This window comes from Salvelinus alpinus, chromosome 29, assembly GCF_045679555.1.
Source record: "Salvelinus alpinus chromosome 29, SLU_Salpinus.1, whole genome shotgun sequence".
Taxonomy (NCBI): domain Eukaryota; kingdom Metazoa; phylum Chordata; class Actinopteri; order Salmoniformes; family Salmonidae; genus Salvelinus; species Salvelinus alpinus.
Genome location: NC_092114.1, coordinates 22,841,955 through 22,868,821, shown reverse-complemented (window position 1 = coordinate 22,868,821; position 26,867 = coordinate 22,841,955). Strand labels below are relative to the sequence as shown.

General features: G+C 45.8%; 1 protein-coding gene across 1 annotated transcript in view; it reads right to left on the bottom strand.

Annotated features, from left to right (window-relative positions):
• LOC139559318 (gamma-aminobutyric acid type B receptor subunit 2-like) overlaps nt 1-26,867 on the bottom strand; it is a 440,826-nt gene that overhangs the window by 37,239 nt on the left and 376,720 nt on the right. Inside the window, exons 14-17 of the mRNA XM_071375209.1 lie at nt 11,833-11,943; nt 8,503-8,727; nt 7,552-7,734; nt 4,389-4,518 (exon numbers count right to left, since the gene is read on the bottom strand). Of these exons, the coding sequence (XP_071231310.1) occupies nt 4,389-4,518; nt 7,552-7,734; nt 8,503-8,727; nt 11,833-11,943 (649 nt within the window). The remainder of the gene's footprint in view (nt 1-4,388; nt 4,519-7,551; nt 7,735-8,502; nt 8,728-11,832; nt 11,944-26,867) is intronic.

The following is a 26,867-nucleotide window of genomic DNA, read 5'->3' as shown; positions in this document are numbered from 1 at the left end:
GGGTGTGGTGGGGTCGTGAGATTTCTTGCAAAAAGGTTTGAATACCACTACTATATAGGGAATAGGGTGCCATTTGGGATGCCCCCCACTGTGTATGTCCCCTCTCCTTAGTTCAGATAAAAACACCTGAGAAGCTAAGGCCACTGAAGGATGTCATGCCATCAGTCACTGTATCATTACACAATGCATGTCAAGCACTCTCTCAAAAAAAATGTTAAGTATGAAAATATTGACTGAAGACTTCAGACACCTTAATGTGTCTGTTACAGCTTCAATTGTCTGATACAATATCTGTTGAGAATTACATCAAAGGGCCTAACAAACAAAAAACACTTATGTTCTACACATGTTCAACACATGCTGGTAGTGTAGTTAGTGACAGAGAGAGAGAGAGAGAGAGAGAGAGAGAGAGAGAGGCAAGAGTGAGATGAATAGAGAGAAATGAGGAGACAGAGAGAGACGGCGAGAGATATGGAGAGAGAGAGAGACTGCTGTGCTTCATGATGTTGTGGGAAATATTTCAGTCCAGGGGGAACAGAGGCATCACCGTGGGAGACAGACAGAGAGTGTGAACACGGTTGGAATCAAAGTCAACAGCCTTATCAGTCTTTCAAACAGCACCTGGAGAGGCCCGAAATTATCCCCTTTTGCGTCAATTTCTTCCTTTTCAGTTGTCCCAGATTTTAACCTCTAAGCATAACATTAACCTGATTTGAAGATCACACTACGGCATTGTGTCCTCAATATGCATCTAAAGAGGTGGAAACTATTTTGATAAAAATAACCTCCCTCTGATGGAAGAAAGATGCCTCCTTGTACTTCTTTTCTCTTAGATAAGGCTACTGGAGCGGATAACATCATGGATTCATATGGACTTGGTTGCATGTGAGCGATTCACTGTATATTCCTGTTGAAATAAAAAAATGCATAAACCCACCTCTGAAAAAAGTGTCGGTGGGACGGTGTCAAAGTGCAATTTACTGTGAAAAGTCACTACCTCCTGAGCAATAACCTTGTTCTGTGTTATTCTCCAGAGCCGCTACGGCATCCACAGATTCCTCAATTGTCAGACCAAACTCTGCCGTGTTCAACTGTGGGAATTCAACTGAGGGAATTCCTAATATGGGTGCCATGGTCCTTGTGTCAGTCAACCCCACCGCTCAACCACCACCAGGCCACACCATGTGCTGATGAATATTCATGGTCTACGGAAAGTGTTGCTCGTGCTTAGTTGTGATTGTAATCTCTGCTGACACTGTGTGGTACTCATAACAGCCACTCATTCACAGCGTTTAGTCCAGGAAGTCTCATGAATACTGATGGCTGCAGTTAGAGGAGTGATGAGGATTCTCAGGCAGTGATATGGATGTGGTGGATTGCTCTACGAAGTGGCTGAATCCTTGTGGTGAATATACGGACCCATTATACGTCTGTCAGCCTGCATTCTGAACAGAAGCTTATCATTGAATAATCAGCAAACTTGGGGTTGGGTTACTGTAGTTCTGAACCACTAGAGGCACTGTGGTGTAGTTGTCATCAAGATATCAAAATCAAATCAAATGTTATTTGTCACATGCCGAACACAACTTTACCTTGAAATGCTTACCTATGAGTCCTTTCCCAACAATGCAGTGTACAATATTTTTTAAGGCTATATACAAGGAGTCAATGTGCAGGGGTACAAGGTAGTTGAGGTAATTTAGGTAATATGTACATGTAGGTAGGGGTAAAAGGGACTAGACAATCAGGATAGATAATAAACAGAGTACCAGCAGTGTATACAGTTGAAGTCGGAAGTTTACATACACTTAGGTTGGAGTCAAGAAAACTCGTTTTTCAACCACTCCACAAATGTATAGTTAACAAACTATAGTTTTGGCAAGTCGGTTAGGACATCTACTTTGTGCATGACACAAATATTTTTTCCAACAACTGTTTACAGATTATTTCACTGTTAATTCACTGTATCACAATTCCAGTGGGTCAGTAGTTTACATACACTAAGTTGACTGTGCCTTTAAACAGCTTGGAAAATTCCAGAAAATGATGTCATGGATTCAGAAGCTTCTGATAGGCTAATTGACATAATTTGAGTCGATTGGAGGTGTACCTGTGGATGTATTTCAAGGCCTACCTTCAAACTCAGTGCATCTTTGCTTGACATCATGGGAAAATCAAAAGTAATCAGCCAAGACCTCAGAAAAAAATTGTAGACCTCCACAAGTCTGGTTCATCCTTGGGAGCGATTTACAAACGCCTGAAGGTACCACGTTCATCTGTACAAACAAGAGTATGCAAGTATAAACACCATGGGACCACACAGCTGTCATACCGCTCAGGAAGGAGACGCGTTCTGTCTCCTAGAGATGAACGTACTTTGGTGCGAAAAGTGCAAATCAATCCCAGAACAACAGCAAAGGACCTTGTGAAGATGCTTGAGGAAATAGGTACAAAAGTATCTATATCCACAGTAAAACGAGTCCTATATTGACATAACCTGAAAGGCCGCTCAGCAAGGAAGAAGCCACTGCCCCAAAACTGCCATAAAAAAGCCAGACTACGGTTTGCAACTGCACATGGGGACAAAGATCGTACTTTTTAGAGAAATGTCCTCTGGTCTGATGAAACAAAAATAGAACTGTTTGGCCATAATGACCACCGTTATGTTTGGAGGAAAAAGGGGGATGCTTGCAAGCCGAAGAACACCATCCCGACCTTGAAGCACGGAGTGGCAGCATCATGTTGTGGGGGTGCTTTGCTGCAGGAGGGACTGTTGCACTTCACAAAATAGAAGGCATCATGAGGGAGGAAAATTATGTGGATATATTGAAGCAACTTCTCAAGACATCAGTCAGGAAGTTAAAGCTAGGTCGCAAATGGATCTTCCAAATGGACAATGACCCCAAGCATACTTCCAAAGTTGTGGCAAAATGGCTTAAGGACAACAAAGTCAAGGTATTGGAGTGGCCATCACAAAGCCCTGACCTCAATCCTATAGAACATTTGTGGGCAGAACTGAAAAAGCATGTGCGAGCAAGGAGGCCTACAAACCTGACTCAGTTACACCAGCTCTGTCAGGAGCAATGGGCCAAAATGCACCCAACTTATTGTGGGAAGCTTGTGGAAGGCTAACCAAAAAATTTGACCCAAGTTAAACAATTTAAAGGCAATGCTACCAAATATTAATTGAGTGTATGTAAACTTCTGACCCACTGGGAATGTGATGAAAAAAATAAAAGCTGAAACAAATCATTCTCCCTGCTATTATTCTGACATTTCACATTCTTAAAATAAAGTGGTGATCCTAACTGACCTAAAACAGGGAATGTTTACTAGGATTAAATGTCAGGAATTGTGAAAACTGAGTTTAAATGTATTTGGCTAAGGTGTATGTAAACTTACGACTTCAACTGTATGTGAAGGGTGTGAAGGTGTGTCTATGTGTGAGTGTGTGTATGTGTATGTGGCATCAATATGCATGTGTGTGTTTTGTGTATGAAGTGTGTGTGTGTGTGTGTGTGTGTGTGTGTTGGAGTGTCAGTGTAGTATGTGTGAGTGTGTGGGTAGAGTCCAGTGAGTGTGTGGGTAGAGTCCAGTGAGTGTGTGGGTAGAGTCCAGTGAGTGTACATAGAGCCAGTGCAAGAGAGTCAGTACAAAAGTCTGTTCAATGCAAATAGTCCGGGTAGCCATTTTATTAACTGTTCAGCAGTCTTATGGCTTGGGGGTAGAAGCTGTTAAGAAGCCTTTTGGACCTAGACTTGGCACCCAGGTACCGGTTGCCGTGAGGCAGCAGAGAGAACAGTCTATGACTAGGGTGGCTGGAGTCTTTGGCAATTTTTAGGGCCTTCCTATGACACCGTCTAGTATAGAGGTCCTGGTTGGCAGGAAGCTTAGCCCCAGTGATGTACTGGGCTGTACGCACTATCCTCTGTAAAGCCTTGGGGTCAGATGCCGAGCAGTTGCCATATCAGGCGGTGATACAACCAGTCAGTATGCTCTCGATGGTGCAGCTGTAGAACTGTTTGAGGATCTGAGGTCCCCTGACAATTCTTTTTATCCTCCTGAGGGGGAAGAGGTGTTGTCGTGCCCTATTCACGACTGTGTTGTCATGTGGACCATAATATATCCTTAGTGATGTGGACAGCGAGGAACCTGAAGCTCTCAGACACACAGTACGGTATCATAGTTTGCAGACAAGAAACTGGAGTAACAATTAAAAGCTTGCTGTATATACTGTATGAGGTGGACAGATAGTGTTCAACTCTTCAGAGAGAATCATGTGTAGACAGTGAGTGAGTCAGCAGCAGTCCAGGCTGACAGAGTGTGTCTGTTTAAATGTGGGAGGTAATGCTGTAGAAGTGTATACATAAGTAGCAGCGGTATGTCACCTTTGGCGTCGGTAAAGTTGCGTATGCTGAGGATGTTGTTGACGTCTCCGTAGTGGTTCTGCTTGATGTACGGGGTCTTCTCTGGGGTGTCCTGCAGCTGCATGGTCACCTCCTCCAGTTCCTTATCCAACTGCACAGACAAAATTTTGTTAAAAGGGGCTAAGGGGTTAAAATAGTGTTTAAGGGGTTAAAATAGTGTTCAATTGTTAAATTAGAGTTGATTAACAGTGATAGGAAAAAAGCAGCAAGGACATATCATAAAGAAACATTTTCTACTCAACTCCATTGTACTTCTAGAGTGGCTCTAGGAACAACTAGAAGGGCAGCGGCTACTCTTACACTGCTAGAAGGGAGTAGATACAGTGAAATGCATCACAGAGAGACTTCTGGAAAAGTGATTGGCATGAGATTTCTCCTCATGTCATTCAACATCAAAGACACAAAACATTATACATTTAAAGGAAAGTAGAAAGGAGGATACACTGCATAGTTGTGACAAGATGGTGCTACTGACAGACAGGGCTTATTAGAGATAAGGCAGGCTCTAACATGCACCCACATTGCTCTGCTCGCCAACGAGCATCTGCGTTGCCAAGCGCTAAAATAGAATTCAGTTCTATTTGTGACGCTGAACGCGGTGCAAGTCCTGCCTCTCCCATCTCCTCATTGGTTTATAGAAGCAGATACCCACGTGCAATCTCCTCATTGGTTATACCAACGTGGGTGATTGGAAGATGAACTGAGTTCAGTCGGTCGTCGTGGTAACTATGAAAGTTAGATGCCAATCGCCATATAAAGTCTAAAGAAGAAAAGGCCTGGAAGGAGGAGAGATGACTAGAAACGATTCGGTTGACCGTTTTATGTGTGGATTAACTTCTTTGTGATAGGGGGCAGCATTTTCACTTTTGGATGAATAGCGTGCCCAGAGTGAACTGCCTCCTACTCTGTCCCAGATGCTAATATATGCATATTATTATTATTATTGTCTGTGAGTATAACAGAACTCATATGGCAGGCAAAAACCTGAGAAAAAATCCAAACAGGAAGTGAGAATTCTGAGGATGGTCGATTTTAAACTCATCGCCTATTCAAATCCCAGTCAGATATGGATCTGTTTGCACTTCCTACGCCTTCCACTAGATGTCAACAGTCTGTAGAACGTTGAATGAAGCCTTTACTGTGATGTGGGGCCGGATGGGAGGTGTTTGAGTCAGTGGTCTGGCAGAGTGCCAGTTCCTGGTCATGCGCATTCCAAATGATATCGCCTTGCGTTCCATTACTTCTGTAGACACAAAGGAATTCTCCGGTTGGAACGTTATTTAATATTTATGATAACAACGTCCTGAAGATTGATTCTCTACTTAGTTTGACAAGTTTATTCGACCTGTAATAAAACTTTTTGAAGTTTTCGTCCGACGTTCGCCTGGATCTGCACGAGCGTTTGGACATGTGTACTAAACATGCTAGCAAAAGTAGCTACTCTGACATAAGTAATGAACATTATCGAACAAAACAACGATTTATTGTGGAACTAGGATTCCTGGGAGTGCATTCTGATGAAGATCATCAAAGGTAAGGGAATATTTATGATGTAATTTCGTATTTCTGTTGACTCCAACATGGAGGAGAAATGTTGTTATATCTGAGCGCCGTCTCAGATTATTGCATGGTGTGCTGTTTCCGTAAAGTTTTTTTGAAATCTGACACAGCGGTTGCATTAAGAACAAGTGTATATTTAATTCTATGTAAAACATGTATCTTTCATCAAAGTTTATGATGAGTATTTCTGTTATTTGACGTGGCTCTCTGCAATTTCTCCGGATATTTTGGAGGCATTTCTGAACATGGCGCCAATGTAAACCGAGATTTGTGGATATAAATATGCACATTATCGAACAAAACATACATGTGATGTCCTATGAGTGTCATCTGATGAAGATCAACAAAGGTTAGTGATTAATTTTATCTCTATTTCTGCTTTTTGTGACTCCTATCTTTGGCTGGGAAAATGGCTGTGTTTTTCTGTGGCTATGTACTAACCTAACATAATCGTTTGGTGTGCTTTCGCCGAAAAGCCTATTTGAAATCAGACATGTTGGCTGGATTCACAACATGTGTAGCTTTAATTTGGTATCTTTCATGTGTGATTTAATGAAAGTTTGATTTTTATAGTATTTTATTTGAATTTGGCGCGCTGCATTTTCTCTGGCTTTTGGCCAAGTGAGACAGTAGTGTCCCGCCTAAACTCAGATTGTTTTATATAAATATGAACTTTACCAAACAAAACATACATGTATTGTGTAACATGAAGTGCTATGAGTGTCATCTGATGAAGATCATCAAAGGTTAGTGATTAATTTTAACTCTATTTCTGCTTTTTGTTACTCCTCTCTTTGGCTGGAAAAATGGCTGTGTTTTTCTGTGGCTATGTACTGAGCTAACATAATCGCAAGGTGTGCTTTCGCTGTAAATCCTTTTTGAAATCAGACACTTTAGCTGGAGTTTATCTTTAAAATGGTGTATAATACTTGTATGTTTGAGGAATTGTAATTATGAGATTTCTGTTGTTTGAATTTAGCGCCCTGCAATTTCACTGGCTGTTGGTTAGGTGGGACCGTCCCACATATCCCAGAGAAGTTAATTGTCGGAGTAGAGGACCTTGTGCATTTCAGGTAAAATAACAACTCAATGTTATTATCCCAGGACAAATCAGCTAGCAACAGTAAGCTAGCTAAATAGGACAAATTAGCTAGTAACTGCAAGCTAGCTAACTACATTGCCTAACTACACTACGACCTGTCCCCAAATTAATATGGTTCAGAGTTTGTTTTGATATTTTAACCTGTGTGTCGTGATCGCGTTTGGTGTGGGTGGACAAAATCAACTTGCGCGCGGCCGGTTTGAGTACGGTGTGACCTCTGTTACTCTCACCAATGAAAAATACCATACTTTAGATACAGTAAATCCTAAAAAACAGGGTGTCAATCTGGTCACAATGATCTTCATCAACAGGGCCAGGAGTTTTTTCTGACCATGTAAAGTTGACCAGGGAAAGTTCTGGGTACTAAATGTAGGTAACAGGTCAGGTCATGTGGTGGGGAATGACTCCTTGCCCTCGTCATGAAACATGACGTGACACAAGACAACATCACGATGACGTCACCTCTGTTATCTTCATGCGGAGGCGGTGGTTGTCGGTCTGCAGGCCGTCCAGTCTGGACGTGTTGGCCTGGTTCACACTCGTCACTGACGTGGACATCTTGGAGTCCTCTTTCTTCTGGTTCGTATTGAACTTTAACCTCCGATTCTGAGTGGCAGCGTCCGGATTGGTCCTCATCGTGATGAACTGCAAGTTGTTATAATAAAGGAGAGTGGCTTAGAAGGACAGGTTAAAGTGTCACATCCCATTCCTCCTCTGGTATCATGTTACACTTACTCACTCACATTTGAATGTTTTAAATACAAGGTAAAGTAGTTCATATAATCATTAACATGATACTTTCTGAGAGTACTCTTAGAGTGGTTGAATCTATACTGAACAAACATATAAACGCAAAATGCAACAATTTCAATGATTTTACTGAGTTACAGTTCATGTAAGGAAATCATTAGGCCCTAATTTATGGATTTCACATGACTGGGCAGGGGCACAGACCTGGGAGGGAGCACACCCACTTGGAAGCCAGGCCCACCCACTAGGGAGCCATTCCCAGCCACACTCCCTCAAAACTTGAGAAATCTGTGGCATTGTGTTGTGTGACAAAACTGCACATTTTAAAGTGGCCTTTTATTGTCCCCAGCACAAGATGCACCTGTGTAATGATCATGCTGTTTAATCAGCTTCTTTATATGCCACACCTGTCAAGTGGATGGATTATCTTGGCAATGGAGAAATACTCACTAACAGGGATGTAAACAAATTTGTACACAACATTTGAGAGAAATAAGCTTTTTATGCATATGGAACATTTCTGGAATGTTATATTTCAGCTCATGAAACATGGAGCCAATACTTTGCATGTTGCATTTATATTTTTGTTCAGTGTAGTTTGTTCTACAGTTCATGCCCCTTGGATGGACAGGAAGTGACACTGCTATTTCCTGTTGTCCTTACCTTTGGCACAAACACCAGACAGAGAGTGATCGTGCTGCAAAAGATGATGACCAGAGCCACGATGCAGAACTGCACATTGGGCTGGTCTCGCGTGAGGAAGGACACGGCCGCCCCGATGATACACATGATGCCCACGTTGTACACACTCATCCCGATGTACTTGCTGTCATTCAGGGCCGGGATGCTCACATTCCTCGTCTCCCAGGCCAGGAAACAACCAAACAACTGGAGGAGAAGGGAGAGTATAGGACAGAAGGGTTGGAATAGAGAAGAGGAGAGGAGAGGAGAAAAGGAGAGAAGAGGAGAGAGAGGAGAATAGGACAGTAGGATGAGAGGAGAGAAACAGGAAAGTCAGAAGAGAGGGGAGGAGATGGCAGGAGGAGAGGAGAGAAGAATAGGAGAGGAGGAGAAGGCAGGAGGAGAGGAGAGGTAAAAAGAAAACAGAAGGGAGAGAATAAAAGATAAACATGGATGTATTGTGTAGGCCTAGTAAGGTATATAGCTATTGTAAAATATGTCCAGAATTGAATGTAAACTTAGAAAGGCTTTTGATTTTGGGGTCATAAATGGGTTCTTTTCTGAGAGTGTTCACTTCATGGAGTACTCCAGAACAGAACGCCAGTGTCTCTCAACAATCTAATGAATAATGTAGGAGTTAAGCACTGTTGAGTGGGATAGTTTTATTGAAGTGTTAATGAGTCTTAAACTAAAATGACATGTAGCAGCATTACAGGAGCAGTCGTCAAAGATTATGAATAGGTGTGTGTGTGTGTGTGTGTGTGTGTGTGTGTGTGTGTGTGTGTGTGTGTGTGTGTGTGTGTGTGTGTGTGTGTGTGTGTGTGTGTGTGTGTGTGTGTGTGTGTGTGTGTGTGCCATAGAGAGATGATGACTCAACGCTCAGCTGCTGCGCCTACTGTTGTCATGTCCCAGTTTTGTCTCAGACACAAGAACTTTGAAGTCTGTCACCCCATGTGTCTAATTTTCTGTCCCTGTGATCTCCCTCTATCTCTTCTCTCTATCTGTCCCTGTGATCTCCCTCTGTCTCTTCTCTCTTTCTATCTGTCTCTGTGCTCTCCCTCTGTCTCTTCTCTCTTTCTATCTGTCTCTGTGCTCTCCCTCTCTCTTCTCTCTTTCTATCTGTCTCTGTGCTCTCCCTCTGTCTCTTCTCTCTTTCTATCTATCTCTGTGCTCTCCCTCTGTCTCTTCTCTCTTTATATCTGTCTCTGTGCTCTCTTTCTATCTGTCTCTGTGCTCTCCCTCTGTCTCTTCTCTCTTTCTATCTGTCTCTGTGCTCTCCCTCTGTCTCTTCTCTCTTTCTATCTGTCTCTGTGCTCTCCCTCTGTCTCTTCTCTCTTTCTATCTGTCCCTGTGATCTCCCTCTGTCTCTTCTTTCTTTCTATCTGTCTCTGAGATTTCCCTCTGTCTCTTCTCTCTTTCCTTCTGTCTCTGTGATCTCCCTCTGTCTCTTCTCTCTTTCCTTCTGTCTCTGTGCTCTCCCTCTGTCTCTTCTCTCTTTCTTTCTGTCTCTGTGCTCTCCCTCTGTCTCGTTTCTCTTTCTATCCATGTGCCCTCCCTCTGGCTCTTCTCTTGTTCTTTCTGTACCTGTGCTATCCCTCTGTCTATTCTTTCTATCTTTCTTTCTTTCTGTCCCTGTGATCTCCCCCTGTCTCTTCTCTCTCTCCTTTTGTTTTACTCTCACTGTCTTTACCGTTCTTTGGCTTCATCCCTCTTTCTTTCTCTCTAGCCCACATCCCTCTCTCACTCTCTTCCTCATCCCACTCTCTCTCTCTTCATCTCTCTCCCTCTGTCTTTTCTCTCTGGACTTAAAGTGGACTTACAGGCTGAATTATTTACAGTCTAGGCTAGTTAAGTTAAGGTATTCAAACACGCCAGCCGAAGGGAAGAAGAACGTTTTCAAAAATGTCACATTTCATTTAGAAACCCTGGGCTTCTGGAGGGGCTCGGTGAACTACGTCACTGGGAGCTCTGCTTGGAGGCATGGTGTGTGTGACACACACACACACACACACACACACACACACACACACACACACACACACACACACACACACACACACACACACACACACGGGGGTGGCAGTGAGGGGCTCACCTCATGAGGAACCTAGTCACTACAGAATGGTAGCACTCTTATATAGTTGGGGAGAGAACAGTCATAGTTCTCTTTCTCACAGTGAAATGGTGTCTTTAATAAAGGACAAATTCATTGTCGGTAATCTATCAACAAACCTAGTTTCATATTTATACACTAATGCAAAGTCGGAGTCATGCCCCAGTATTCAGATAGAACAATTTGCTCTATACCTGATGAAATCGACATCTAACAAACATGTATGTAGACACAGATATTAAAATGGTGCCGGAAGAAATGGCAGCATTATTTCGGGCGTCCAACCAATTGTTTTATTATGTGTTTTTTTTCACGTTATTTGTAACATATTTTGTACATAATGTTTCTGCAACCGTATCTTACGGCAGAAAAGAGCTTCTGGATATCAGGACAGCGATCACTCACTTCGGATTAGACAAAGATTTTTTTAACAACAAGCAAGACTCACACGATATTCTCCAAACACCCGACAGGGTCGACATCCCAGTTATTCGCAAGAGGAAGCGACGCAGGTACAGAGGACGAAGAGGCGGATGCCTCGTCAGGACCCGGAGAAGGCGAGTGGGAAAGCTGCCGTTACCGTCAATATTACTCGCCAACGTGCAATCATTGGACAATAAATTAGACGAGGTACGATCACAAATATCCTACCAACGGGACACCAAAAATTCTCTCTGTTCATCATATATGCATAGTCACTTTAACCATACCTACATGTACATACTACCGCAATCAGCCCGACTAACAGGTGTATATAGCCTTGCTATTGTTCTTTTCAAATGTCTTTTCACTGTTGTTTTATTTCTTTACTTACCTACCTACACACACACACACACACACCTTTTTTTTGCACTATTGGTTAGAGCCTGTAAGTAAGCATTTCACTGTAAGGTCTACACCTGTTGTATTCAGCGCGCGTGACAAATAAACTTTGATTTGATATATATTTAACATATGTGTGCTTTGGGTGTGGCAGAGAACTTGCTATTGAACTCTCTATCATTAAACCATGACCATGGCATACACATGTTGGAGTGTGTTGATGAAGATAACAGCCCCCACCTCTTCCTTCCCTGCTTCTCACAGACTACCTCCCTAACCATGAGTAGGACTTTGTAGGTATCGATGGACGCGCGCGCACACACACACACATGCACACGCGCACACACACACACACCACAGTCTCTCTCCTTACTCACCATAAGCAGGCCCTTGTAAGCGTAGACAATCCCCAGCCAAATGGTCATGTGTGTGTTCTCACAGTGTTCCAGGAAGGGCCGGATGGCTATGTCCTGCCCCTGGGGGTCCGCCTGCAGGGAAACAAAGAGAAAAGAGATGGGCTGGTGAGTGGTGGGCACATGCATGTCAACAACAACAACAACAACAACAACAATCAATATCTGAACAATCTGTCTTCCAAAAAAATAAGTTAGATAGCATCATCCATATAAAGTTGGTTCTTTTCTTGCTCTTGATGAAGAATAAAGTATATGTGACATATTCTGACAGTTCTTTGTCCATGCTGTCAATTAATATCCAACTACATGTCAAATCTGGAGTATCAAATGGAATATATGAGAAATGCAGGAAATTGTCAGCAAGCAATGGTTCACAAACACTTTCCCTCTATGCAGGTGTTTCATATGATATCCACTCATTCTCTGGCACGTTGAGACTAGGCCTGCATCCACAATGGCACCCTATTCCCTATGTAGTGCACTACAGTGGCTTGCAATCCCACCTTGGCATTTTTCCTATTTTGTTGCCTTACAACCTGGAATTAAAATAGATTTTGGGGGGTTTGTATCATTTGATTTACACAACATGCCTACCACTTTGAAAATGCAAAATACTTTTTCTTGTGAAACAAACAAGAAACATGACAAAAAAAACGGAAAACTTGAGCGTGCATAACTACTCAACTTGAGCGTGCATAACTACTCAACTTGAGCGTGCATAACTATTCACGCCCCAAAGTCAATACTTTGTAGATCCACCTTTTGCAGCAATTACAGCTGCAAGTCTCTTGGGGTATGTCTCTATAAGCTTGGCACATCTAGCCACTGGGATTCTTGCCCATTCTTCAAGACAAAACTGCTCCAGCTCCTTCAAGTTGGATGGGTTCCGCTGGTGTACAGCAATCTTTAAGTCATACCACAGATTCTCAATTGGATTGAGGTCTGGGCTTTGACTAGGCCATTCCAAGAAATGTAAATGTTTCCCCTTAAACCGCTCGAGTGTTGCTTTAGCAGTATACTTAGGGTCATTGTCCTGCTGGAAGGTGAACCTCCGTCCCAGTCTCAAATTTCTGGAAGACAAACAGGTTTCCCTCAAGGATTTCCCTGTATTTAGCGCCATCCATCCTTCCTTCAATTCTGACCAGTTTCCCAGTCCCTGCCGATGAAAAACATCCCCACACAATGATGCTGCTGCCACCACCATGCTTCACTGTGGGGATGTTGTTCTTGGGGTGATGAGAGGTGTTGGGTTTGCGCCAGACATAGCGTTTTCCTTGATGTCCAAAAAGCCCAATTTTAGTCTCATCTGACCAGAGTACCTTCTTCTATATGTTTGGGGAGTCTCCCACATGCCTTTTGCCGAACACCAAACGTGTTTGTTTATCTTTTTTTTTCTGGCCACTCTTCCGTAAAGCCCAGCTCTGTGGAGTGTACGGCTTAAAGTGGTCCTATGGACAGATACTCCAATCTCCGCTGTGGAGCTTTGCAGCTCCTTCAGGGTTATCTTTGGTCTCTTTGTTGCCTCTCTGATGAATGCCCTTCTTGCCTGATCTGAGTTTTAGTGGGCGGCCCCCCAGATTTGTTGTGGTGCCATATTCTTTTCCATTTTTTAATAATGGATTGAAATGGTGCCCCGTGGAATGTTCAACGTTTCTCATATTTTTTTATAACCCAATCCTGTTCTGTACTCCTCCACAACTTTGTTCCTGACCTGTTTGGAGAGCTCCTTGGTCTTCATGGTGCCGCTTGCTTAGTGGTGTTGCAGACTCTGGGGCCTTTCAGAAGAGGTGTATATATACTGAGATCATGTGACATTTAGATTGCACACAGGTGGACTTTATTTAACTAATTATGTGACTTCGGAAGTTAATAGGTTGCACCAGATCATATTTAGGAACTTCATCGCAAAGGGGTTGAATACAAATGCCCCCACCAATTTTCTGTTTTTCTTTTTTAGATTTTTTTTTCTTTTCACTTCACCAATTTGGACTATTTAGTATGTCCATTACATGAAATCCAAATAAAAATCTATTGAAATTACAGGTTGTAATGCAACAAAATAGGAAAAACGCCAAGGGGGATGAATACTTTTGCAAGGCACTTCACTTTTGAGCTCATATGGCTTTGGTCAAAAGTAGTGTACTATATAGGGAATAGATTACCATTTAGGATGCAAGCCTAAGGGTGCCTTGGAGGGACAAAAGATACACAGTTTTGCCTGAACGTGGACTTCTGACGGATAGGTTACATTGGATTGATGTGGCAGTGATCAAACATTCAGGTGAATAATCAAACTGAGGAGGTATAATGGCCTGGGGCATGTTTAAACACCCCCTCCCCGTCTATTTTTCACTCTCCTTTTTTATCTTTATCTCTTTTTCTCCCCCTCTCCATCTCTCTCCCCCTCTGTCCACTATCAGCCGCTTGCCCAAGAAAGGGAAAGTGACTGAACTGAATGACTACAGACCAATAGCACCCACTTCCGTCATCATGAAGTCAAAAACCATATCAGCTCCTCCCTCCGACACACAATTCGCCTACCACCCTGACAGATCCACGGTCAACACAATCGCCATTAAACTGCACACTGCCCTCACCCACCTGGACAAAAGGAATGCATTTGTGAGAATGCTGTTCATCGACTACAGCTCTGCCTTCAACACCATAGTGCCCTCTAAGCTCACCACAAAACTCACGGCCCTGGGACTGAACTCCTCCCTATGCAACTGGGTTATGGACTTCCTGACGGGCCGCCCCAAGGTGGTGAAGGTAGGCAACATTACCTCCTCGACACTGATTCTCAACATAGGGTCCTCACAAGGGTGAGTATTCAGTCCCCTCCTGTATTCCCTGTATACCCACGACTGTGTGGTCTCACACAACTCCAACTCCATCATAAAGTTTGCTGACGACACGACAGTAGTAGTCCTGATTACCAACAACAACGAGGTCGGCCTACAGGGAGGAGGTAGGCACTCTAATGGCGTGGTGCCAGGTAAACAACCTCAACATCAGCTAAACAAAGGAGCTGATTGTGGACTTCAGGAGGTACCAGGCTGGGCAGGCGCCCATCCTCATCAACTGGGCCACCATGGAGATGGTCAAAAAGTTCAAGTTCCTCTGAGTACACAACTCCAAGGAGCTGAAATGGTCAAACCCCACGGACACTGTGGTGAAGAAGGCACAATAGCGACTCATCAAACTCAGGATTCTGAAGAAATTCAGTATGTTCCCGAGGGCCCTCACAGTGTTCTACAGGAGCACCATCGAGAGCATACTGTCGGGTTGCATCACAGCCTGGTACGGCAACTCCACTGCCACAGACCACAAGGTGCTACAGAGGGTGGTACGCTCAGCTGAATGCACCACTGGGTGCACACTGCCTGACCTTCAGGACACCTACAAAACCAGGTGTCGCAGAAAGGCCAAGAAGATCATCAGGGACCCCAGTCACCTGAGCCATGGCCGGTTCTCTCTGTTTCCATCACTCAGAAGCGGGCAGTACAGGAGCATCATGGCAAAAACTGTAAGATTGGCCAATAGCTTCTACCTCCAGACCATCAGGCTACTGACTAGCCACCACCAATTAGCTACCTGCTCTCCCTATTGACGTTTATCATGCTGAATAGCCACCACTAGTCAGCTACCTACTCCCCTGCTCCCCCTATGGACACCCCCCCATGGATAGTTACCCTACCCCCACCCCAATGGACATTTATAATTGCTGCAGTTGTTAATATGAATATATTATTGTTTCTAGATATATATATACAGTGGGGAGAACAAGTATTTGATACACTGCCGATTTTGCAGGTTTTCCTACTTACAAAGCATGTAGAGGTCTGTAATTTTTATCATAGGTACACTTCAACTGTGAGAGACGGAATCTAAAACAAAAATCCAGAAAATCACATTGTATGATTTTTAAATAATTAATTTGCATTTTATTGCATGACATAAGTATTTGATCACCTACCAACCAGTAAGAATTCCGGCTCTCACAGACCTGTTAGTTTTTCTTTAAGAAGCCCTCCTGTTCTCCACTCATTACCTGTATTAACTGCACCTGTTTGAACTCATTACCTGTATAAAAGACACCTGTCCACACACAATCAAACAGATTCCAACCTCTCCACAATGGCCAAGACCAGAGAGCTGTGTAAGGACATCAGGGATAAAATTGTAGACCTGCACAAGGCTGGGATGGGCTACAGGACAATAGGCAAGCAGCTTGGTGAGAAGGAAACAACTGTTGGCGCAATTATTAGAAAATGGAAGAAGTTCAAGATGACGGTCAATCACCCTCGGTCTGGGGCTCCATGCAAGATTTCACCTCGTGGGGCATCAATGATCATGAGGAAGGTGAGGGATCAGCCCAGAACTACACGGCAGGACCTGGTCAATGACCTGAAGAGAGCTGGGACCACAGTCTCAAAGAAAACCATTAGTAACACACTACGCCGTCATGGATTAAAATCCTGCAGCGCACGCAAGGTCCCCCTGCTTAAGCCAGTGCATGTCCAGGCCTGTCTGAAGTTTGCCAATGACCATCTGGATGATCCAGAGGAGGAATGGGAGAAGGTCATGTGGTCTGATGAGACAAAAATAGAGCTTTTTGGTCTAACTCCACTCGCCGTGTTTGGAGGAAGAAGAAGTATGAGTACAACCCCAAGAACACCATCCCAACCGTGAAGCATGGAGGTGGAAACATCATTCTTTGGGGATGCTTTTCTGCAAAGGGGACAGGACGACTGCACCGTATTGAGGGGAGGATGGATGGGGCCATGTATCGCGAGATCTTGGCCAACAACCTCCTTCCCTCAGTAAGAGCATTGAAGATGGGTCGTGGCTGGGTCTTCCAGCATGACAACGACACGAAGCACACAGCCATGGCAACTAAGGAGGTGCTCCGTAAGAAGCATCTCAAGGTCCTGGAGTGGCCTAGCCAGTCTCCAGACCTGAACCCAATAGAAAATCTTTGGAGGGAGCTGAAAGTCCGTATTGCCCAGCGACAGCCCCGAAACCTGAAGGATCTGGAGAAGATCTGTAGGGAGGAGTGGGCCAAAATCCCTGCTGCAGTGTGTGCAAACCTAGTCAAGAACTACAGGAAACGTATGATCTCTGTAATTGCAAACAAAGGTTTCTGTACCAAATATTAAGTTCTGCTTTTCTGATGTATCAAATACTTATGTCATGCAATAAAATGCAAATTAATTACTTAAAAATCATACAATGTGATTTTCTGGATTTTTGTTTTAGATTCCGTCTCTCATAGTTGAAGTGTACCTATGATAAAAATTACAGACCTCTACATGCTTTGTAAGTAGGAAAACCTGCAAAATCGGCAGTGTATCAAATACTTGTTCTCCCCACTGTATATATATTGTTTTATTTCACTGCATTGATGGAGCTAGTAGCTCAATAATTTCACTCTATGCTGTAATTACATCTGCAACCGTTTACGTGTGACTATTAAACCAATCTAATCTCATCTCTTTCTCTCCCTCTCCATCTCTCTTCCTCTCACTTTCTCTCGCATGTGACTTACAGGCCAAATTAGCACTGTTGCGCCATGGCGACACATCCCGTCCCTTTAATAAAAACACAATTAAGGGTTTGGGGGAACGTGGCCAGACGTGGTAATATATCAGACGTTTTTACAGGCGTGTGTGTGTGTGTGTGTGTGTGTGTGTGTGTGTGTGTGTGTGTGTGTGTGTGTACACTACCAGTCAAAAGTTTTAGAACACCTACTCATTTCATTCAGGGTTTGTCTTTATTTTTACTATTTTCTACATTGTAGAAAACTATGAAAACTATGAAATAACACATATGGAATCATGTAGTAACCAAAAAAGTGTTAAACAAATCAAAATATATTTTAGATTTGAGATTCTTCAAATAGCCACCCTTTGCCTTGATGACATCTTTGCACACTCTTGGCATTCTTTCAACCAGCTGGAATGCATTTCAATTAACAGGTGTGCCTTTAAAGTTCATTTGTGGAATTTCTTTCCTTCTAATGCGTTTGAGCCAATCAGTTGTGTTCTGAGAATTTGGTAAAATACCAAGTTCATATTATGGCAAGAACAGCTCAAATAAGCAAAGAGAAACGACAGTCACTACTTTAAGACATGAAGGTCAGTCAATACAGAAAATGTAAAGAACTTTTAAAGTTTCATGTGCAGTCGTAAAAACCATCAAGCGCTGTGATGAAACTGGCTCTCATGTGGACTGCCACAGGAAAGGAAGACCCAGAGTTACCTCTGCTGCAGAGGATAAGTTCATTAGAGTTACCAGCCTCAGAAATTGCAGCCCAAATAATTGCTTCACAGAGTTCAAGTAACAGACACATCTCAACATGAACTGTTCAGAGGAGACTGTGTGAATCAGGCCTTCATGGTAGAATTGCTGCAAAGAAACCACTACTAAAGGACACCAATAAGAAGAAGAGACTTGCTTGGGCCAAGAAACATGAGCAATGGATATTAGACCAGTGGAAATTTGTCCTTTGGTCTGGAGTCCAAATTGGAGATTTTTGGTTCCAACAGCCGTGTCTTTGTGAGAAGTGGTGTGGGTGAACGGATGGTCTCTGCATGTGTATTCCCCACCGTAAAGCATGGAGGAGGAAGAGACAGGCAGGGAGGGAGGGAGGGAGGGAGGGAGGGAGGCAGGCAGGGAGAGAGGGAGCGAGGCAGGCAGGGAGGGAGGGAGGCAGGCAGGGAGAGAGGGAGCGAGGCAGGCAGGGAGCGAGGCAGGGAGGCAGGCAGGGAGAGAGGGAGCGAGGCAGGCAGGGAGGGAGCGAGGCAGGGAGGGAGGGAGGATGGATGGATGGGGGGGGGGCAGAGTGAAGGAGGGCTACATACAGTCCTCTTAAAGGCAGCAGTGAACGCTGAAGCCCAGTTTTAGCTGCCCCACTTAGCAACACCTTGAGTATGACTGCTGTCATTTTCAGGACGCACACGAGTGTGTACACACAGACTGTACATATGTAAGTGCTTGAACCTTATTATGAACTGTAAGTGCATGAACCACACACACACACACACACACACACACACACACACACACACACACACACACACACACACACACACACACACACACACACACACACACACACACACACACACACTCTCACACAGGTACACAAACATCCCCATAGATTCACACACGTTGTATCAGACTCAATGTCCATATTAAGCCATGTTAATGTAAATGGCTGTCTATCATCACATCTCCTCAGGCCTTTACCTCTACAGAGAATGCATTATGTTATGTAGCCCAGGATCACTTGAAATGGGACAAATATGAGCCATTCATTCTTCAATTACAGTAGAACAGAGCCTGAGCCAGAGAGGTCAACCCCGCCCTCCCACCACCACCAGTCTATGGTTGTGTCCCAAATAGCACCCTATTCCCTTTATACTGCAATGCTTTTGACCATGCAGGGTCCATGGGGCTGTGGTCAAAAGTAGTGCACTATAAAGGCAAATAGGGTGCAATTTGGGAGTAGCCCCATCTCCTTGAAATGTCATGTCGTAGGGTACAGTTAAATCTATTCACTCCATAATCCCAAACTGCATTTCTATTTGTTATTGTCCTTTCCTGAGAGCTTGTTCTTTCTTGGATTAGGACTTCATATATGATTATACAAACAGACTCCATGTCCTTGTTCGGTTTTACAACAAAGCTCACAAAGGATTAAAACATTTAGGTAGCAGACAGTCGCTATACACACACACAAGTCTGACAGAATGTTACCTCGCCGAGGGAAAGTCTGCATCCCAAATGGCCCCCTAGTCCCTATGTAGTGAACTGTGGCCTAGAGTGGTCTAAGTCGCTGCCTCCAGATCTCATATACCGCTGCAGTATGGGTTTGAATACGGGCCACTGCTATTTCAGCACACTCTCTCCTCTAGCTCTACCTCCTTACCTGTCTTATCCCATGATCAGAAAATACATGAGGGGTGGGAATGAAATAGAAAAGAAAGTCGTGCACTATATAGGGAATAAGGTGCCATTTGGGACGCTAACAGAGCCAGTTGTAACCTTGGATCAGAAACAATGACGTCAGAGCAACAAGTCTATAGAGGACCGTTGGTACTTATAATGTCCTAAAAGGAAACATAAAAGCTTCATGTACCGACTACACCGAAAGGGAACTTTAAAAGCATATCACCCCCAGATGTATGACCCTGCCTATGGGGCCTGGTAAAAAGAAGTGCACTATTGAAGGGAATAGGGTACTGTTTGAGACGCCATCCCTATCTAAAGGGACATGAACGTAACCAACCAACAACGTGCCTCTGTCTCAGAGTATTCCGGGACACCCAATAGTCCATTAACTCTGGGGTGATATTCAGAGATGGGAGTCGAGGGTTTCTTTCTACAAAAGTTGCCGGGGAAGAAAGTTGAAGCAGCGAGTAGTGACAACAAAGTGGGGCAGATGACGGAGGGGAAGGGACACTATTTTTACTGGGATGTTCTGCCACAGACACACACAGGAGAACGGAGAGGAGGATGGGGGAGAGGAGAAGAGAGGAGAGGAGGATGGGGAAGAGGAGAAGAGAGGAGAGGAGGATGGGGGAGAGGAGAAGAGAGGAGAGGAGGATGGGGAAGAGGAGAAGAGAGGAGAGGAGGATGGGGGAGAGGAGAAGAGAGGAGAGGAGGATGGGGAAGAGGAGAAGAGAGGAGAGGAGGATGGGGGAGAGGAGAAGAGAGGAGAGGAGGATGGGGAAGAGGAGAAGAGAGGAGGATGGAGGAGAGGAGAAGAGAGGAGAGGAGGATGGGGAAGAGGAGAAGAGAGGAGAGGAGGATGGGGGAGAGGAGAAGAGAGGAGAGGAGGATGGGGGAGAGGAGAAGAGAGGAGAGGAGGATGGGGGAGAGGAGAAGAGAGGAGAGGAGGATGGGGAAGAGGAGAAGAGAGGAGAGGAGGATGGGGAAGAGGAGAAGAGAGGAGAGGAGGATGGGGGAGAGGAGAAGAGAGGAGAGGAGGATGGGGAAGAGGAGAAGAGAGGAGAGGAGGATGGGGGAGAGGAGAAGAGAGGAGAGGAGGATGGGGAAGAGGAGAAGAGAGGAGGATGGAGGAGAGGATAAGAGAGGAGGACGCATATATAAAGAAGTCATGGAACTCTGTGATATGATTAATCCTTGATGTCAAACTGTTGTTTTCAGTACAGATTACAGAACGAACCAGATAGGTACAATGTTCATGGCTCGGTGGTGCCTTTAAAAGGTAGAATCTGTGATATTCACTGCTGTTAATTTCCAACATGAATTCAGGATTGTGACTTTAACCCTCACCACATTGGGTCAAATGACAGAATACTAAACACCACAAAATAAAGACAAACTTCTATCTCATGGAGCTCTGGTGGTTTCTCTTATAAGTAGTCTTGGGCTACCTTCCAATGTCCATACTGATATGCCCCTTGCATGTTCAATACATTAGTTCATTAAAGTAGTTTACCAGTATGGACACTGGAACAGAGTGTGATAATATTAACCTGTGTCCCAAAGGGCACCCTATTCACCCTGGTCAAAAGTATTGCACTACAAAGGGAATAGGGTGCCATTCGGGATGCACAGTCTATTACTGCTACCCTTAATGCTCAACATGCCCTCTACAATTAATAACACTGATAATACAAACTTATGTGTAAAATATGGAAAACTGGGCATCGGCATCCATGGGCTTCCATCCATCCAATGAGAGATCAGAACAGGCAGGAACATCAGAACCCTTGCCTAAGCAAGGGAAGCTGTCTGGGGGTTGCCAAGCAACAGCCTGCAGCGGGCAGAGCCAAGGGGCCCAAAGCGGAGGCGGCAGCAGGAAGAGTGGCATGGAGGGAAAGAGGCAGGGAGGGAGGAAGAGAGAGAGAGAGAGAGAGACAGTAAATCTCAGTAAGACCAAAATAACGGTGTTACAAAAAAGGTCCAGTCGCCAGGACGACAAATACAAATTCCATCTAGACACCGTTGCCCTAGAGCACACAAAAAACTATACATACCTTGGCCTAAACATCAGCGCCACAGGTAACTTCCACAAAGCTGTGAATGATCTGAGAGACAAGGCAAGAAGGGCATTCTATGCCATCAAAAGGCATAGAATGCCATACCAATTAGGATCTGGCTAAAAATACTTGAATCAGTTATAGAACCCATTGCCCTTTATGGTTGTAGGGTCTGGGGTCCGCTCACCAACCAAAAATTAACTAAATGCGACAAACACCAAACTGAGGCTCTGCATGCAGAATTCTGCAAAAATATCCTCCGTGTACAACGTAAAACACCAAATACTACATTCAGAGCAGAATTAGACCAATACCCGCTAATGATCAAAATCCAGAAAAGAGACATTAAATTCTACAACCACCTAAAAGGAAGCGATTCCCAAATCTTCCATTACAAAGCCATCACCTACAGAGAGATGAACCTGGAGAAGAGTCCCCTGAGCAAACATAAACAGACCCCACAGAGCCCCAGGACATCAACACAATTAGACTCAATCATAAGAAAACAAAAAGATAATTACTTGACACATTGGGAAGAATTAACAAAAAAACAGAGCAAACTAAAATGCTATTTGGCCCTAAACAGAGAGAACACAGTGGCAGAATACCTGACCACTGTGACTGACCTAAACTTAAGGAAAGCTTTGACTATGTACAGACTCCGTGAGCTTAGCCTTGCTATTGAGAAAGGCTGCCGTAGGTAGACCTGGCTCCCAAGAGAAGTCAGGCTATGTGCACACTGCCCACAAAACAAGGTGGAAACTGAGCTGCACTTCCTAACCTCCTGCCAAATGTATGACCATATTAGAGAGACATATTTCCCTCAGATTACACAGATCCACAAAGAATTCGAAAACAAACCCGATTTTGATAAACTCCAATATCTACTGGGTGAAATTCCACAGTGTGACATCACAGCAGCAAGATTTGTGACTTGTTGCCACAAGAAAAGGGTAAACAGTGAAGAACAAACACCATTGTAAATACAACCCATATTTATGTTTATTTATTTTCCCTTTTATACCTTAACCATTTGCACATCCTTACAACACTGTATATATACATAATATGACATTTGTAATGTCTTTATTATTTTGGAACTTCTGTGAGTGTAATGTTAACTGTTCATTTTTATTGTTTATTTCACTTTTGTATATTATCTACTTCACTTGCTTCGGCAATGTTAACATATGTTTCCCATGCCAATAAAGCCCCTTGATTTTTTAAAATTTAATTTAGAGGGAGGGAGGGAGGGAGGGAGGGAGGGAGGGAGGGAGGGAGGGAGGGAGGGAGGGAGGGAGGGAGGGGGGGGTGAAGGGAGCCAGCCAGCCAAGTAGAGAGCTCCACATTAGGGAGAGATCAGAGAGAGGAGGGGAAGGTGTGGAGAGCCCTGGTTCATTCTAGAGGAGGGATGGAGGTAGGGAGGCAGCTAGGGAGGCAGGGAGAGTGAGATGCAGGGCGGGAGGGAGAGCGGCATGGAGGGAGAGAGGCAGAGAGGCAGGGAGGGTAAGATGCAGGGCGGGAGGGAGAGCGGCATGGAGGAAGAGAGGCAGAGAGGCAGGGAGGGTAAGATGCAGGGCGGGAGGGAGAGCGGCATGGAGGGAGAGAGGCAGAGAGGCAGGGAGGGTAAGATGTAAGGAGGGAGCGAGAGAGGGAAGAAGAGAGGCAGGAAGGCAAGGAGGGTGAGATGCAGAGAGGGAGGGAAAGATACAGGGAGGGAGGGAGGCAGAGAAGGAGGCAAGGAGGGAGAGAGGCAGGGCGGGAGGGAGGCAGGGAGGGATGGGCGAGGAAGGGTGGAGTGCTCAACATTGGGGAGAGACCAGAGAGATGAGGGGGTGGGTGTGGAGAGCCCTGGTTCATTCTGGAAGAGGGATGGAAGGATGAGGAGATGGAGAGAGGAGGAGTGGGATCAACAGGAGAGAGGAGGAGTGGGACCAACAGGAGAGAAGAGGAGTGGGACCAACAGGAGAGAAGAGGAGGGGGAACAACAGGAGAGAAGAGGAGTGGGACCAACAGGAGAGAAGAGGAGTGGGACCAACAGGAGAGAAGAGGAGTGGGACCAACAGGAGAGAAGAGGAGGGGGACCAACAGAAGAGAAGAGGAGTGGGACCAACAGGAGAGAAGAGGAGGGGGACCAACAGGAGAGAAGAGGAGTGGGACCAACAGGAGAGAAGAGGAGGGGGACCAACAGGAGAGAAGAGGAGTGGGACCAACAGGAAAGAATAGAAGTGGGACCAACAGGAGAGAAGAGGAGGGGGACCAACAGGAGAGAGGAGGGGGAACAACAGGAGAGAAGAGGAGTGAGACCAACAGGAGAGAAGAGGAGTGGGACAAACAGGAGAGAGGAGGAGGGGGATCAGCAGGTGAGAAGAGGAGGGTGACCAACAGGAGAGAGGAGGAGGGGGACCAACAGGTGATAGGAGGAGGGGGACCAACAGGAAAGAAGAGGAGTGGGACCAACAGGAGAGAAGAGGGGGACCAACAGGAGAGAAGAGGAGGGGGACCAACAGGAGAGAAGAGGAGTGGGACCAACAGGAGAGAGGAGGAGTGGGACCAACAGGAGAGAAGATGAGTGGGACCAACAGGAGAGAAGAGGAGTGGGACCAACAGGAGAGAAGAGGAGTGGGACCAACAGGAGAGAAGAGGAGGGGGACCAACAGGAAAGAAGAGGAGTGGGACCAACAGGAGAGAGGAGGGGGACCAACAGGAGAGAAGAGGAGTGGGACCAACAGGAGAGAAGAGGAGTGGGACCAACAGGAGAGAAGAGGGGGACCAACAGGAGAGAAGAGGAGGGGGACCAACAGGAGAGAAGAGGAGTGGGACCAACAGGAGAGAAGAGGAGTGGGACCAACAGGAGAGAAAAGGAGTGGGACCAACAGGAGAGAAGAGGGGGACCAACAGGACAGAAGAGGGGGACCAACAGGAGAGAAGAGGGGGACCAACTGGAGAGAAGAGGAGTGGGACCAACAGGAGAGAAGATGAGTGGGACCAACAGGAGAGAAGAGGAGTGGGACCAACAGGAGAGAAGAGGAGTGGGACCAACAGGAGAGAGGAGGAGTGGGACCAACAGGAGAGAAGAGGAGTGGGACCAACAGGAGAGAAGAGTAGTGGGACCAACAGGAGAGAGGAGGAGTGGGACCAACCGGAGAGAAGAGGAGTGGGACCAACAGGAGAGAAGAGGAGTGGGACCAACAGGAGAGAGGAGGAGTGGGACCAACAGGAGAGAAGTGGAGTGGGACCAACAGGAGAGAAGAGGAGGGGGACCAACAGGAAATAAGAGGAGTGGGACCAACAGGAGAGAAGAGGAGTGGGACCAACAGGAGAGAAGAGGGGGGGGACCAACAGGAAAGAAGAGGAGGGGGACCAACAGGAGAGAAGAGGAGTGGGACCAACAGGAAAGAAGAGGAGTGGGATCAACAGGAGAGAAGAGGAGTGGGACCAACAGGAGAGAAGAGGAGTGGGACCAACAGGAGAGAAGAGGAGGGGGACCAACAGGAGAGAAGAGGAGGGGGACCAACAGGAAAGAAGAGGAGGGGGACCAACAGGAGAGAAGAGGAGTGGGACCAACAGGAAAGAAGAGGAGTGGGACCAACAGGAAAGAAGAGGAGGGGGACCAACAGGAGAGAAGAGGGGGACCAACAGGAGAGAAGAGGGGGAGTGGGACCAACAGGAGAGAAGAGTAGTGGGACCAACAGGAGAGAGGAGGAGTGGGACCAACCGGAGAGAAGAGGAGTGGGACCAACAGGAGAGAAGAGGAGTGGGACCAACAGGAGAGAGGAGGAGTGGGACCAACAGGAGAGAAGTGGAGTGGGACCAACAGGAGAGAAGAGGAGGGGGACCAACAGGAAATAAGAGGAGTGGGACCAACAGGAGAGAAGAGGAGTGGGACCAACAGGAGAGAAGAGGGGGGGGACCAACAGGAAAGAAGAGGAGGGGGACCAACAGGAGAGAAGAGGAGTGGGACCAACAGGAAAGAAGAGGAGTGGGATCAACAGGAGAGAAGAGGAGTGGGACCAACAGGAGAGAAGAGGAGTGGGACCAACAGGAGAGAAGAGGAGGGGGACCAACAGGAGAGAAGAGGAGGGGGACCAACAGGAGAGAAGAGGAGTGGGACAAACAGGAGAGAAGAGGAGTGGGACCAACAGGAGAGAAGAGGAGTGGGACCAACAGGAGAAAAGAGGAGTGGGACCAACAGGAGAGAGGAGGGGGACCAACAGGAGAGAACAGGAGTGGGACCAACAGGAAAGAAGAGGAGTGGGACCAACAGGAGAGAAGAGGAGGGGGACCAACAGGAGAGAAGAGGAGGGGGACCAACAGGAGAGAAGAGGAGGGGGACCAACAGGAGAGAAGAGGAGTGGGACCAACAGGAAAGAAGAGGAGTGGGACCAACAGGAGAGAAGAGGAGTGGGACCAACAGGAGAGAAGAGGTAGGGGACTAACAGGAGAGAAGAGGAGGGGGACCAACAGGTGAGAGGATTGGGGCCAACAGGAGAGAAGAGGAGTGGGACCACCAGGAGAGAAGGGGAGTGGGACCAACAGGAGAGGAGGAGTGGGACTAACAAGGGAGAAGACGAGTGGGACCAACAGGAGAGAAGAGGAGGGGGACCAACAGGAGAGAAGAGGAGTGGGAAAAACAGGAGAGAAGAGGAGTGGGATCAAGAGGAGAGAAGAGGAGTGGGACCAACAGGAGAGAAGAGGAGGGGGACCAACAGGAGAGAAGAGGGGGACCAACAGGAGAGAGGAGGAGTGGGACCAACAGGAGAGAAGAGGAGTGGGACCAACAGGAGAGAAGAGGAGTGGGACCAACAGGAGAGAAGAGGAGTGGGACCAACAGGAGAGAGGAGAAGTGGGACCAACAGGAGAGAAGAGGAGGGGGACCAACAGGAGAGAAGAGGAGGGGGACCAACAGGAGAGAAGAGGAGGGGGACCAACAGGAGAGAAGAGGAGGGGGACCAACAGGAGAGAAGAGGAGGGGGACCAACA